Raw genomic sequence first — 16,427 nt, forward strand, 5'->3', positions numbered from 1 at the left:
GTCTGCGTCTACCATGTGTATGAACCTCTTCTAACCTTTCCGCAACCCGCACTAAAATTGTCATAACGACCCACTTTTGGTAGCAATCCACAGTTTGGCAAAGCTACAGTCTGCAGTGTATACAAAAAGTATTAAATATAATTATAATTTATAACTAGTGGTGATATTATGTAGTATACCTACCTGCTCAAAGTTAATTATAATATTTTCAATATTTTTTGGTAACATGACTGATTATTTTCATGATGTTGATGTAGGTATATAACAGGTGGGAAAATGGGTAAATAAATATATATAATATTTTAGTAGATTGTATTTGAATATTATTTCTAAATAATTCTTACTTACACACAGATACAATATATCAATATATATATGTACAAACATTTCCGTAAACAAAATTGGTATAGGTATAGTACTATATTATGATGGGAAAGGAGGGGGACGGTTGCAGATCAGATATATATGCCTAGGGTGGCAGAATATTTTGGGCCGGCCCAGGATTCGTATTTACAATATAATATATATAAATTACAATAATTTACATTCCATACAAAATCAAATTTTCACAATGATAATAATGATAATAATAATAAAAATAATAATGATAAAGATAATAATAACAAATTTCAAGCATCTTATTATACACGATCTGATCAAAATAAGATATATTTAATATAATATATTATAAACGAACTATTGTCTATTAAAAAGAATTACAATATAAGGTTCCCGTGTTAATATTATATGATAACATTGTGTGGTATGCGATGAAGCAAAAAAAAAATAACTATAATAATACGTGAGATACTATTTTTATGATATACCTAAGTAATAATAAAAAGATTCTTAAAATTAATAAAATTATTTAATTTCATTTAGATAACAATAAAATATTTTCGGTGGTTTTTGGAAAAAGTAAAATTTGCTTATATAGGAACGCGCATCAAAACTGCAACGGACGGAAAAAGAATCAGTTTTTTATTGGAGGGGGCTTAGCTTAAACGCGGAATCTATATCTGAATTTATTCATAATATGATTAAATAACCATCAAAAGTAGTAGGCACTATTGTTTTTGTAACGATAAAGCGCATAGTAGGTACGCGAATTTTGTCTGCAGCAATAGCTAAATATAATAATAATACGAATATACGAAAAACACTTTGTGTATAGAAATCAAGATTAAACAACTTTTGATAAATATTTTACTATCCGTCTATATAATATAATATACGCTCTACCGTTGAAAAATTCTGTTATAGCGTATAATATTAGGTATTTATAACAATATTACAGTTAAATGGGCTTGAAAAATTTTCGACGAAAAAAATACGAAACTGTGAAGAAATGCGAATATACGGACGTGTATATAGTATAGTGCGAGAAGACGCTAAATCGCGTAGTGGTTGTAGTTCCCTATGTTGACGAGCTTAACTAATGGTAACTATGTGAATATTATTAACATAAGTTGCGGGCCGATAAACGCGGAACACTAATCGTGCTGTTTAATAATATAATAATAATATGATAATTAAGTGTTTGTATACATGTGACGAGGAGAGTAAATTGTTCGTCTAAAGATTCTAACATATTAAAATACGAATGGATTGAAACACAATGTAAGCTTCCATTCGGTAATTAAACATTAATTAATTAAATATGATTATATCACAGTAAAAATAATTTAAAACATTTTATCTTCTTAAATTATATTATTTCTCATAATAATAATAATTATTATTTCGGACGTAGTCAACGTGGTGGATGGTTGTTGGCCCCACCACGGTCTTCGTCTCATACCGGATCGCTGTTCCTGCCCACCGAACACATCATCATGGAGTCTTGAGACAGGTCGTCTAGGGACGACGTTTCCGAGGCTGTAACCGTACATGACAATTATTTATACAAATTACGAACATTATTAGAACACTTGATTATTATGACGGCGCGGTGAGCTCCACTCTCGAAAATCAACGGTTTTTGTGTTTACCTGGATTTTGGGGTATATAAATAGGAGATCCCCTCTGGTGCGAATGGTTCGACGACGGAGGCTGTTGAAACGAATACGTGAGGTGTAGATTTATGTGCCGGTTGAAATGATTTTCGGAACCGTTTTGTTGGTGGTGAACTGTAAAACGAAAACGACAATGTTTTATAATCTTGGTCTGCAGAAAGCGCTTGTAATATATATATATATATATATATATATATGTCATAACTGAATACCCTAGTATCGCATCGGCGCAACTGGTGAGGGAACAAGGGGGCTTAGCCCTCGTACATAGGTTTTTATCTGCTCTTAGAATTTATCAAAAAAAAAAAAAAAAATTGGAATAATAATGATATAAGTTAGGGTGACCATTTTAAGAAAATAAAAACCATACAGTTGTTACTCTCCCTCCTAATCGGGATAAATCTACTAAAAAAGGGATAAAAACATCCGTTCGAAGTTTGTCGGGAGAACAGGATTGAAGAAATGATAGTCAAAAAAAGGACAATCCTGTTTTAAACGGGACATCTGGTAACCCTAATATAAATATACCTAATATAATATATACCTATTATAATTAATATTTTGGAGGTTTATGGATAATATTATTTATTGGTTATTTGGTTATTCTTGTTTTCAAATACAAACAATCGTAATGCCGTATGGAAATATAAATTAAAATTAGTTCTTTTTCCTGTACGAAGAGAATTAAAGCGTAGGTACATATAAGATCGATCCTGTCCTGAAACTGATTCAGTGATTTAGCAAAACACTAAAAAATCACAGAAACATATTATAATATACCAGGGATGGCCACTAATTTTAATTTTGGGAGCCATAAATGTATGAAGTGATTCGAAGCGAGCCACATTGTTATGAGGTGTTTATAAAATGGATTATAAAATGATAAGAGACTTTTTTCATTTTATGATACATGAAGGAACATTTATTTATTTATAGAAATAACTTAGAGTCGCACGAAACTGACTCAAGAGTCATGAGCCACATGCGGTTCGCGACCATCGTTTTGGCCACCCCTATAATATACGATTAATGATGAATTATCATTGTTTGTGATATTTTAAAAGTATATTCTTTTAAATTTGGGCAATTTTTTAACGATTATAAAATATTTAAATATGTGCTAATACAGAATAAAAAAAATAAATACATATAACATAATATTATTATATTTAATTGTTTACAATTTTGACTTTTGAGAATTATTTTTTAAGTCTCATTTGGAACTTTGATTTTCTAGAATTGTATAGTCCCTGTACGGCTGTACCCATTATTATCCTTATATAGTTACGTCGGCAAGCTAATATATGGCTGTGACGTGATTACAATGGAAATAAACAACGACAGTATATAAACGATTTTAATAAGAATACGATCCTATTTAAGGGGAATTTATAGTAGAATATTATAGTGTCTTCGAATGCAGGTAGGGTACCTATGATGAATGTATAATATACATTTAAAATGCTTGTGAAATACTTACGTAATCCGGATGGAGTGTTTTTCACTTTACCGGTGTGCAAGTGCTTTTTTTGTCTCGCCCTAGAATTCTGAAACCACACTTGAGTAACTCTTTTGCTCAGTCCAGTAATTTGGGCTATCCTTTCCAGGTCTTGCCCATCAGGATTAGAATCCAATTGGAAATTAGCTTGCAACACCTGCAACTGTTCTTCGGTAAATGTGGTCCGTACTCGTTTTGCTTTATTCTTGCTGTGATAACTTTCCGAATCTCCACCCTCTGTAAAAAAAAATTAACAATATTATCGGGTATACGTTATAATACCATATTTAGTCATATTTTCATTTAAATTATTAAAGGGCCCGCGCGTGACCTCTTATTTTACTCTAAAACATGCCTATTACTCAATAAAAACTCTCAAGCCTCGTAGAACAATTCGATTTGGTTAGTTTTTTTTCTTTGGAAAGAGAAACACTTCTTATACAGAGAGCATTTGACTTGGATTTTAAAAATTCTATTTACGCATCATAATATACTACGGTTTTGAATATGATCAATTTTCATAAGATTTTGTTATTTTTATTATGTTTGTTTTTAGGCAACGAGATTAAAAATAAAAGTCCAATGCGCCTTGTTGAAAACTATCCTCCTTCTAGCGAAAAAAAACCAATCAGATTAAATCACTCTACGATGCACGAGAGTAAAGTTTTTCTTGTAAAGACTGTTTTGAGCAAAAAATTACGCTTTTCATTTCTGGTCGTCGGTGCCGTTGACATGTGCTTGCACACGACTAACACAAATACTATGCCAGGCGGCGGTAACAAAATTGCATATTGCCATAAATATTGCCCCCCTTTTTAAAGACTCAAGAGCAGGCTCCTTAGAAATTATATTTACTAAAACATCACACAACTAACACTGCACGGGTTCCACATGCGGAACACTGCCCCTCCCCCCCCCCCCCCAAAAAAAAAATATACCAACTATACTCGGTTATTAAAACTATTTTAATTAATTCTTTTACATTTCCGTTGTCTGTCATACTATAAGTTTAAAAATCCGTATATATTATAATTCATGTTGTGACAATATTACACCATATACTATATAGGTATACTATAAAATGTTTAATTATACAAAGCCCGAGTGTTGCAGCTGGTTGTTTGCAGGGACCAAAGCCAGAAGAAGATCATTTCAACTATCGCCGCCAGTATTTCCCCCGCGATTGAAGGATATAATATGTATCGCAAATCGTAATTATAGAGGAGGACTTAACCCTCATGAGCGCGGTTCGGCCGGATGTTCGGGGCGCTTTATACAATCATTATATTCAACCTCGGCGACTGCGATTTGAATAACCAACCGCGTGCAAAATTATATGTCTATACATTTTATTTAATAAAACAGACACGCACGCGATAATGAATATTGCTGATATTGAAATGTCAACCAACACGTCATGTCGATTTAATATATTATTATGTGCAGGTCACATAATATATACCTATTAGTTATTAAAATTAATTCTAAAAAATTATTTCTAATATTTATTATCTCAGTATAGGTATAGACTACTAGGCATAGATATTAATTGTAAAAGTATATACTTTTTCCCGATTTAAATATTTAGAGCAGACTTGAAGAGTACCTAATAATAATCAGCTTTCGCTGTGACGTGCATTCACGTGCATATTAAAAAATCTGTACCTACATAATGATATGATCATATTATACGTATAATACCTATATATACGTATAGAATATAGACAGGTAAATATAATTTAAACCAAACGAGAAAAACGGCTATATTTCACCATCATACAAATCCGATAGCGCCGCTTTAAAGCCGATTGAGACGGCAATAAATATTATATCTCAGGTTTCTATCACGCGAATCCTTGTGTTTTACTGCACTCGTTAAAGGTACTGGGTTGTCGAGTGGTAGACGCGTTTCGAGGAATCGTCCGCAATACCGATATCTGCAGCGAGAAAATCGATCGAATTCGTTGACATAATATATTATAATATTATAGATAGTGACAGAGGGTGCCCGATCGGCAGTCTGACCTCGTATATACCACCTACAAAATTTAAAATTTAAAAGACAACATATTAGATTTTATATAAACTTCAAATACTATAATGACTATACATATTAATTTACTAGTTTAAATTTGATTTTTATACATATAGTTTTGAAGTTCTCAGGAAAATATTTTGCTTAGTAATATTAATTTTAAAATATATGTCAGCAATCAAAAAAAGTAATGAAATATAAAAAAAATTATAAAAACGAAAAAATTGGTTTTTTGTTTTGTAATGACTTTAAACTATCTGTAAAAATATGACTTCTGAAAATGTTGTCATTTTTCCTGAAAAATAGTGGTTTATTTTCAGTAGAATCGCCAGGTATGTACCTATACGACTTACCTATATATAATTAGACGTGCCGGGAACCTCTACATAGGTCCGTGTGTTGAACGCTAACTGCATCCTGCATACTACTACTACATACTCGTATACTATATGTTATTGTGCACATTATTAATAATGCACATATATGATTGCTGCAGCAAGAGTGATATAATATACTACATCGTGCAGACGATCGTCATTCGCAAATGTATATAAACATGTTTACTATTATCGTGATTTCGGGAACGTTGGTACATATTATACGCGGCGATGCACGTGTTCGATATTTCTATACAGATCTTTTAGTGATTTCAGTATATATATATATTAAAGAAAGACGGAGGCGGCGTCCATGCGAATTGAATCAGAAAAACGCCGTGTATAGACGATATTATATATATATATTCTTTCACAAAGGCGGCGATGACATCATATATATCGTGGGCAGCCGAGGCGAGAGAAAACGCACGGGGTGGTGTTTTTCCTCCCGTACGGCCTTATGCACATACATTATATATATATATATTCTTTTTTTATCGTCGGAACTATATAATATTTGATTATTGCGGGTAAATTCGATTTGGCGCGGCGATTTCACGGTTGACGGATAAACAATGGGACCACCCCATCCGCTCACGAACCCTTAACGCGCGCGCAGACACACACACACACACACACATATATATAAGACTACGAGATTGACCTAATTAAATGCACATTCGGGGTCACCGAAGGGACACGGCGTCACCAATAAGACGTATATAGTTAATTGGACCGAATCAGCGTGAAATCTAAGGGCAAATAGGCGAGTTCAAATGTATAATATGTTTAATGTATAATAGGTATATGACGTTATAGTGGCAACGGTGATGATATATTTAGTCATTTTAGTGAATTACTATCTTATGGCATTATAGCCAATAACGCGACAATTACTATTTTCCCAAGTAATATAACGATACATAATGAAATTTCCTACAGTCATTTCAAATGATGTCTATCAGTCTCGGGCTACGATGAGATATTCATAATATTTCATACATTATTATGTATCATACCTATAATAATAGTCATTATCATGAATGTCCACGAACGTCAATATGTTTTACTGTTCTAGTAAATAAAAATAATAATCATTGCATATTATAGTTATTACTTATTACAATGTGAAACCAATATTATGTTGCATGTTTGTTTTCAAATTTCAATGAGAAGGACATATTTTACATTTAAAAGATATGTACAAAAATAAATATACAATTTATATTTTATATTTTATTATTATTATGTACACAGCAATAGTCTGTAGTATCATATCATACAAACAAATTATTATAAAAATAATATATAATATAAATATTATGAAATGTTATAATGTGTTTTTCTTCTTAAATCCATTATGATAAACTTACTTTCAACTAAACCACTCTACTACTACGTATATATTATATTAAAACTTGTATGCACGTAGTTGCAGCTAAAAATGATCTAAATAGTAATAACTTTATATAATCTAAACTCCCAAGTCCCATACGTACGTATAAAATACAATAATAATTCAAATAGCTAATGACCGTCATAATTTATTTGTTATGCCTATAGTCAATAATATATATTTTGTTGGAAAATAATTGATTGCAACGTAGAACAGATAAGACTATAAGAGAGGAAGAAACCAGTATTGATCAGAATAATAAGACCATAAGAACCTATAAAGATTATGTGTAAAGGCAAAAAAAAATAAAATAGAAATATTACAAATGGATTACGATTCCAAAGAAACATGAATCAATAAAAACACAGTTCCAACAATAGGTAAGAATGTGATTCCGATAGTGTATTTTTTCACGATACTATACGGTTCTAAGCCAATAATTGTCCAAATGTGACCCCATCGTTATAACACTATATAATATATAACTATCATATACATGAGGAATGAGATGTATATTATTTTTGAAATCTAAGTACCGTATTTCGAGTTCCAAGTACAAAAAACTTTATGTAGAGCATATGCTGAGGGGTGCAATTGCTTACATTTTATATTGCTGAACATTTTTTTAACATGGTATTGGTATATACCAGCCATATAATTTCCTATTTAATACACTCAAATGGACTCAATTAATGTGACCTAGATCCAATATTGAAAACGGGATGTTAATACAGTACCTATAATTATTTGTGTCTGCGAGTGAAAATTATAGCCTTTGACCGAATCTGCCTTTAATTATGTATACATACGTCATACAAAATCATTATCTGCATACAGAGCAGTCCGGTTTCGTGTCATTTCTATATGCGTAATATTGTATGGAAATCGATTTGGATTCAGAATAAGGCATTTACGATTTACTATGAATTCGATTTCAAGCTTCACTGCAAAGGACTTGGCCGTATTATTATGGGTAGTATATAATTAATATTAGTATATAATGCATATTACCTATGTTATTATGAGACGGTCGATAGATGCAAAACGGTGGAAAAATCACCGACAAGCATAATATTATCCAGTAAAAACAATAACACTACAACAATAATAATAATAATAATAGAATATAGGTGTACCTGACGAGCTTGTAGTGCCGCCGTCTACGATGTCCAAATAATGAGGTTTGCACAGAACACGACCTTCGTGCAGAGCAAACTCTTCACCCGTGTTCAATTGTCGGTCGCAGGCGTCGCACCGGAAACATGCCAAATGGTAAACGTGGTCCCTGGCCTTTCGCACCCAATGTGAAGCGGAAATGCCTTTCGAACACTTTGAACACACAGTACCGAAACTCCTAGAACACAAACACGGAAAAATTAAAACCAACTGCACTCTAAACGTAAGCGGGGTACCCATATATTATAATATAATATATGTTATAATATTATGACATAAGCACCAAAGGAGTAAAAATAACATAATAATATTATATTATCGTTTGCGCCAAAATATGTCAAATATATACTAGAAATTCGCTAGACTAAACCGGTGTGAAGAATAATGCACCAGGGTGTTTGGACCATATCATTTACATGGTTCATTATCCCGGTGCGTGATAATGTGGGATAATTTTAAACAGGTTAAGTCTAGCGAATTTCTTAATATACAAGTACTACGCTGTATATTATATAGACCTATAACCCAACTCGGACACAGTACACATTTTATCGCAACCCTTGAAATTTTCACCCCAGCACGCACAACCGCGTCGCCGAGGATACATATAGTTTCCCGCAGAACACATATAATAATAATAATATATATAATATATACGTAATCATTAATCGCATAAATCGACGTCCGGTCATGGCCGACGCCGTCGACGTGCCGTGCTCTGAACCGTATACGTACATAATACTATATATATACACAATACGTGGCAATATATTAAACACACACACACACACACACACACACACACATATACATAATTTGACGTTTCCGCGTCAACTGCATCATCGGTGTAGTTAATTGCACAAAGGCCATAATCCGTTCGTTATGTACACACGCGTACCTATAATATATTATTCGACGTCGATTTTACCCGTTTAGCCGAACAAACATTTCGCAAATGTCATAAAGGCCGGCGGCCCGGGTGTGAATGTCGAACGCGTCGTATAATTATTATGGTAGGTGTATACTATATATTATATAGGTAGGTAGCGGTACGCGAAACGGCCGTCGGGTTGTGGTTTTCTAGATAGAATAATATTACCTATATTATAATATGAGCTCAACATAGTATATCATCATATATTTACGTGCGTGGTGCGTCCGTATATACGGTGATGTAACACATTATTATAATAGGTACCTTACGAATCGTATGTACCAACGAAAAAAAAATTATTTAAATAAACGTCCGAAATAAAAAAAATGTCTTCAACAAATTGATACATATATTATAATAATGCCTCCCCTGTGATATTTGCATAAGACAAATTCATAGGCCAATATCATGGGCGTGTTCTATCTCCAATTAAAAATATCTCATTAAAAAAACAACTATTGAAGACGATACCTAGGATAAAAGTTGGTATTTAATTTAAAACCGAGATACCAATTCTAAATCGTGTCATAAACACCGTTTACTATAACGTTTTAAATAATATATTATTGTCAATCGATCATATAGATTTTAAACTATAATATTATTATTATTATGTCTTGTATAAAATATTTTTTTTTAACTATTCCGAATCGTATTCGACAAAAATGTCATCCTTGGTGTATAGTGTTGGGCGTGACCGGAAGAGGTGAGTGAAATACGTTATGTATATAGGATTGCGATGAAAAAAAAACAAACTTAAATAGCTTAAAAAAAACAAGTTGTAATTTTTGTCACTGTTTTTAAAATATTATTCCTATTAAAGAATAATGTAATATTATATTATATTATACTAAAAGTTTTTATCACTTATTCAGTTATAAATATATGCAAAAATATAAAGTCTCGAGTTGTATATTATATGTATAATAATATGTACTATTTAAAATACTACGACCATCGTGGCTCGTGTTGATATTATATATTATTATACTTGAATTAAAAATGATTAATATTAATTCTTAATTTGTGTGAAATGGTAAATTCAGGACCGCCATTCGTGAATTGTGCACGGTGTTTAAAAATTATATATAGATATTTTTTCACACAAAATATTTAGTTATATGGTTTTTACATACACTATATGATAGGTACATAAAGCATAATATTAGGTACCTACCTATACACTATACAGTATAAAGTTTTTAAACATTATCGAGGAAATTAAAATGTATTGTGGCTCGGTGGTTACATTTAATCATGAAACGTGTTCTGAGTGATGCAACATCGGCCGGTGTCACTAGTTCCCGGATGGGTAACCACCCGAGTTTTTAGTGACTAATCCTTGCAACACACATGCACACGTTTTCCAATCCAATCTTCCCACCCTTCTACACACATCTAATGATGGTCATAGTTTCCGGGTTTACGATCAATAATAAAAATTTTTAAAAATTAAAATATAATATATTATACGGAATATAATATATAGTGGATATTACCTATTATAGTTATTACAATACACAATGAGTAAAATTACGCATATAGGTATAGTCTCGACAAAAATAAACAGAAGCGATATAGTCGTAGTAAAACGCCTATATATATATTAGCATATAGACAAAGAAGAAATCTTTTTGAGTAAAGTTTGAAGAAAAAATAAGAGTTTTATTTTTTTTTGCTTTCGGAGAATGTTTATATTGTGCTCGTATTATGCAAATAACGGAAGGAAACAAACCTTGCGATTGCAACAGAAAAAAACTAGAGAGAGAGGCGCACACGCAGAGAGGGAGAGAGATATAGATAGACCGAGTTGGAGAGTGAGGGAGACAGAGCGAGAGAGAATTCGGTACGGATGGAAAAAAGAGCGGGCGTGTATATGAGGGTATAGAACCGTGGTAGGAAAGTTTCATCCGGTTGAGCGCGTGTGCGGGCGTGCAAAGGCGGTTAATCCAATTGGCCGTCCAATCAGCTCCGGCAAAGACTACCCCCCTGACTTGGTCGTTCTCCGTCCACCCCTCCAACCACCACCTCGACAAAAACCACCCGAGCTGCAATAGGGATAAATAATTTAAGACTCGACGCAAAAACGCTCGGGCCGGTGACGTTTATCTGTATAAATGCGCGTGACTGTGTGTGAATTTATATGAAAACCTATGCGGATCACAATATTTTTTTTGAGACAAGTATATACTTAATAATATAAACGTTGCGATTCACATAATATACACGTATATTACAGGAGGTACTTGCGGCACATAGTTCAGTCGAGATTTTCCAAAACTGTATGACTTAAAATTATTTAAGTTATATGAAGGTACTAGCTGAATATCCTGCAGGCTTTGCCGGTGCGGTTTTGCTCGTGACAAATCTTATATAATATATTAAGCGGTACATAGGTGTGTACCTCGAGATTTTAGTGTACCTCAGTTCACGGACAAATAGGCATCAGTGTACCTAAAATTTTGTAAAATAATTCGACTCATATAGATGGGCAACCGCAAGCCGCGGGTTGGATTTAGCACTTGGTATATTTTTAACGTGGTTTAAACTGCTTATTACCCCATAACTTCTTCTGATACATCTAAAAACAATCTCTGAAATGTTCATCAAATTCAATTGAGTAGTTTTTGACTTTATAAGCTACACACATATACTGCACTTGGTATTCAAGATGAAGTTTTTTAAAACGCGATGATTTTATGCATGCTTGTACCTGATCTAACCAATGGCAACCATTTATATGTATACAAATAAAAAAGTTTTGATTTCCACCCTGAATCTTAAAATCTTTGTTTGAGGACCTCTTTAAAATTCGAATTTCGTAAAACCCTTTCTCATTGCACATCTATATAGATCATCAAAGAAACATCCTTATTCCAAATTTTAAGTTCTTGTAGTTTTTGAGATGTAGCGATAAGTGAGTGAGTGGTATGTGGCTTTTTATATAATATACAGATATATATGTAGACTGCAGTCAAACTCGGTCATCTCGTTAAGTCGTCGGAGAATATTGATCGTGCATAAAAGCAATAAGTTCCTTGCTCATTGACATCGAAAAATTGTATCATCCCCGCGTTCATTGTTCTACCTAAACTTCACTGACTCCCATACGGTGTATTCTTTATTATTTACGCAAGTTGAGTAATTAACAAACTATAGATATACCAAGCCATCGATTTCAATTTTAAACCTTTGTACACTTCCCGAATCCCTAAAACCAGCTGAGTACATATAATCAGAGAATTATAATAAAATAAAATTAATATGTAGAATAATCTGATTAACCGATAAACATTTATTTATTTAACATTCGATCGTTGGTATACTCAGTCGTGCAGAAAAGTTCGATATTTATTTATTTTTTAAGTACGAACATTTTTACTAGTTTTTAATAACCAACGTAATATTAAAATTAAAAAAAAATTTAAATGTCAATATTAAGTAGATAATTTACTTATCTTAACATTTAACTTAAAATGTAATACATCCCACGGCCGAGTATTGAGTTATTAATTTTTATGATTAACTGTAAACTGATTAAGATATACTGAACACGATGATATACATAAATGTCAGAAGTTATTTTATTATCGATTAATAACGCCAAACATGTATTTAAAAACGATCGGTATTTTATGATCATATTACTGTCCACTAAATCTAGTATTATTTATGTACCAGTGTATAATGTGAATAAATACAATTTAAAACTGAAGTGAAAAAATGTTTTTCGTAATTAAAAATTAAAACAAAAAATTATTCATTTACTGATAAGTGATATTTAATAAAAGAAATAAAATTACTCTCAAGATTAACTAAATTAATTAAAAATTCGAAATGAAAATCACATACCTATTTGTTTCTGAATATTCACTTGCATTTACAAAAAGCTAAGGTGTCCTCCTGAGTGGTCGTTCAAAAATATGCAAAATTCTATATTCTACTGCAATCCTGCCATATTCTTAAATTTCGAGTTATAGTTGTTTATAGAATATCGTTCAAGTTAAACGCAATTTGTCTCAACCATTTGAGTAAGAAATTATCACGCAGGATCCAGTAGAAATAAGTATTTAAGCTTAACTTGTCACAGTAATGTTTTTCAATGATTTATCATTGAATTGAAATAAAAATTAAAAATAAAAATAAAAATAAAAAATAGTTTATAATATACGATACATAACACTCTGTACTTGAGCAAAGCATTATTCGGTCCACTACCCGTGGTCAAATAATAAGGGCTATAAAACCGGTTTTTTAGGGTTTCTATCAAACGAATAAATAAATGTCAATAGGTTTATTTTTTAAATATATTGCGTATTATCAATTCAACTATAGGTACCTACCAATAATTGATTATTCTAACAAATCTAACTCTATAATACCTAGTTGTAAAATCTAAAAAAAAATGTTATTTCTTAATTTACTAATGTTGTTGGTATAATAGGTATATCAATAAATGGTGAAATGGGAAATATATTGTTTTATCTGAAATAACGATTTTATAATTAAAATTAAATAAATTAGATTGATTTTATATTTCAATTTGAAATTTGAAATTTAAGGTCAAAACACTCAAAATTTGAATGAATACCTAAGTAAATGGCGTAAAAATCTCTAAAAACTGTTGAACGTACACTTAAGAATGGTGGCGGTTAGGTTAGGTTAGTCCCTTACGTGTACCTATATTTGGCATAAATTCGTTCAGCCCCACCTAAGATAAAAATGTAAATATCGTGCCCATGTGTGTTTAAGTTAACCAAATTTGGCTGTTCATGCGCACACATGCATATTGTACCAGAAACGCGGTTGATTATACCTAATATAATATATTACACACGTGCGCAGTATATACAACGCCACGACGGTGGTATAGATAATGTCATTACGCAAGTTCTCTGTACGTAATTATTATTACTTTATATACAGGCGAAGCGCACACGTTGATATAATACGATATACATTATATTATGTGTATTGTATATATGTATATTATATACCAGCAGAATAATACTCAAACTCCAAACTATACAATATAAAATATATATACACTATTGGAACCCGTCGACTACAACGTCCCACCGCGGCGGCCGTCCTCCTTTAAAACTTAATAATAATATAATATTCGTATCGACGACAAACGAAAAAGTCGTCGCCGGGTATACACACGCGCACACACACACACACACACACACACACACACACACACACACACACACACACACACACACACACACACACACACTCATATATATAGCATCTACAGTTTTCGAGATTATTAAATTACGCGATCCACGCTCCGAGGCCATCGCTTGCCCGCCGCGGATCTGCGTATATAATGGCATTACGACGTGCGAATAACAAATATTATATATAATATATACACATAAACGACAAACGCCGAACGAGAGAGAGAGAGAGAGAGAGCTAGAATCGTGACCGGAATTATTCTTTTCATCTCGTCGTCTCGAACGGGTCCGTTCTTTAAAACAACAACAAAACATAAATAATAATATCGAAACTTTTCCGTTGACGGGAGCTTTTGTGTGTATAACGCGCGCGCGGACGAGAGACATATTATAATATAATATTATTATTCTATGCCCCGGCGGGACGTGGCCTGTGTATTGATTGACAGTCAACTTGTTATTATATTGTTAGGATTATTATTATTATTTTATTGAAACTTCGCGACCGTGTACCGCGGAGATACGGCGGTGTACGAGAGTCGTGTTCTGAGACAAGTCTGCAAATTCAATCACATATATATATATATATCATATTGCGTATGTATTCTGACAGGGATTACGCGAACTCTCTTGCTCATTATTTTCGTTAGAAATTGTTTTTTAGACAGAATCTGATGTGTTGCACACGATCCCGACGTTGTTGTGTTTACCCTTAATCACGCATTAATACAAATTGTCGACGGGACCGCACTAAAAGAGCTTTTGATTTTTTAATATAGCTTTAGGTACCAACTATAAGTATCCATACTTTTGTTTCCACGACCTGAGACAAAATACTTTTTAAAAATAATTATGTTGAATATTGAATGAATAGTTAAAATATAATATTACATGTCGGGCATGTTTAGAGCTTAAATGGTTTTATTTAGAAACAGTACTATCCGCGCATCAACTATTTGTATACAAGATTTAAAAAGGTCCTGGAGCTGATTTAAATTGCAGTTATGGGATGATGATAATACTGTGATGTATTATTTACGAATCTTATTAGAAGGGTACGATATTAAACGTAATTAATTTTTAAAAAAAAGAAGAGGCACCCAACTCTCCAACCCCCCACCTCACCATGTAATTGAAACACAGTGTCTATGCGATGTTTTAACGTATATACTGTATTAAATAAAATTAAATAAAAACATAGTATATCTGCACAACAATACGTATATTTATAATGACAACTCGATTATAGCAGTGTTAAAAATGAGTAAGCTCCGTCACCCCTATAATAAATTGCCAACATAATAATATCATTACCTAGTATATGTATAGTGTATTATAGTAACTATATACTACGTTATAATGAACACGCCGTATATACATTTAAAAATAAAATTTGAACACTACGTCACTACAGCAAGAAGTTAATTTAATAGCTGGTCTCACAAACGCAGGGAATTGTTTTCATTTTGTTAAAAAATTCTTTCTTTCGTAATTTTATTATAAATACGCAATTATATAATATTATATGTACATATCGCGTCTGTTTTATCTTTATGAACGATCCGCTTTTCATTAAATATACGTATTTATAATTCTAATATAATGATTATAAATGTCAATTTTATACGAATTATCTGTATTTAAAATTGTTTTTATTATTATTACTATTATTATTACCTATATTCAGTTCAAATATTTTGGTGACGCACGTATGATAACAAAATGTATGATCGTGCACAATGTACCTGCATATTACAATATGTATTATTGTATACGTAGGTACATGTGCATGTATATAATATATTGTGAT

The 16,427-nt window shown here is 32.2% G+C and overlaps 1 protein-coding gene across 2 annotated transcripts in view; it reads right to left on the reverse strand.

Annotated features, from left to right (window-relative positions):
* Positions 1–347: 347 nt before the first annotated feature.
* LOC100166565 (LIM/homeobox protein Awh) overlaps positions 348–16,427 on the reverse strand; it is a 62,566-nt gene continuing 46,486 nt past the window's right edge. For both annotated transcript variants that reach the window (XM_008183487.3, XM_001949677.5), the window contains 4 exons: positions 8,458–8,675; positions 3,496–3,750; positions 1,992–2,129; positions 348–1,878 (listed from right to left, as the gene is read on the reverse strand). In XM_008183487.3, the coding sequence (XP_008181709.1) occupies positions 1,796–1,878; positions 1,992–2,129; positions 3,496–3,750; positions 8,458–8,675 (694 nt within the window). In that variant the 3' untranslated portion in view covers positions 348–1,795. The remainder of the gene's footprint in view (positions 1,879–1,991; positions 2,130–3,495; positions 3,751–8,457; positions 8,676–16,427) is intronic.

The sequence above is a fragment of the Acyrthosiphon pisum genome, chromosome A1, assembly GCF_005508785.2.
Source record: "Acyrthosiphon pisum isolate AL4f chromosome A1, pea_aphid_22Mar2018_4r6ur, whole genome shotgun sequence".
In the NCBI taxonomy this organism is placed as follows: Eukaryota; Metazoa; Arthropoda; class Insecta; order Hemiptera; family Aphididae; genus Acyrthosiphon; species Acyrthosiphon pisum.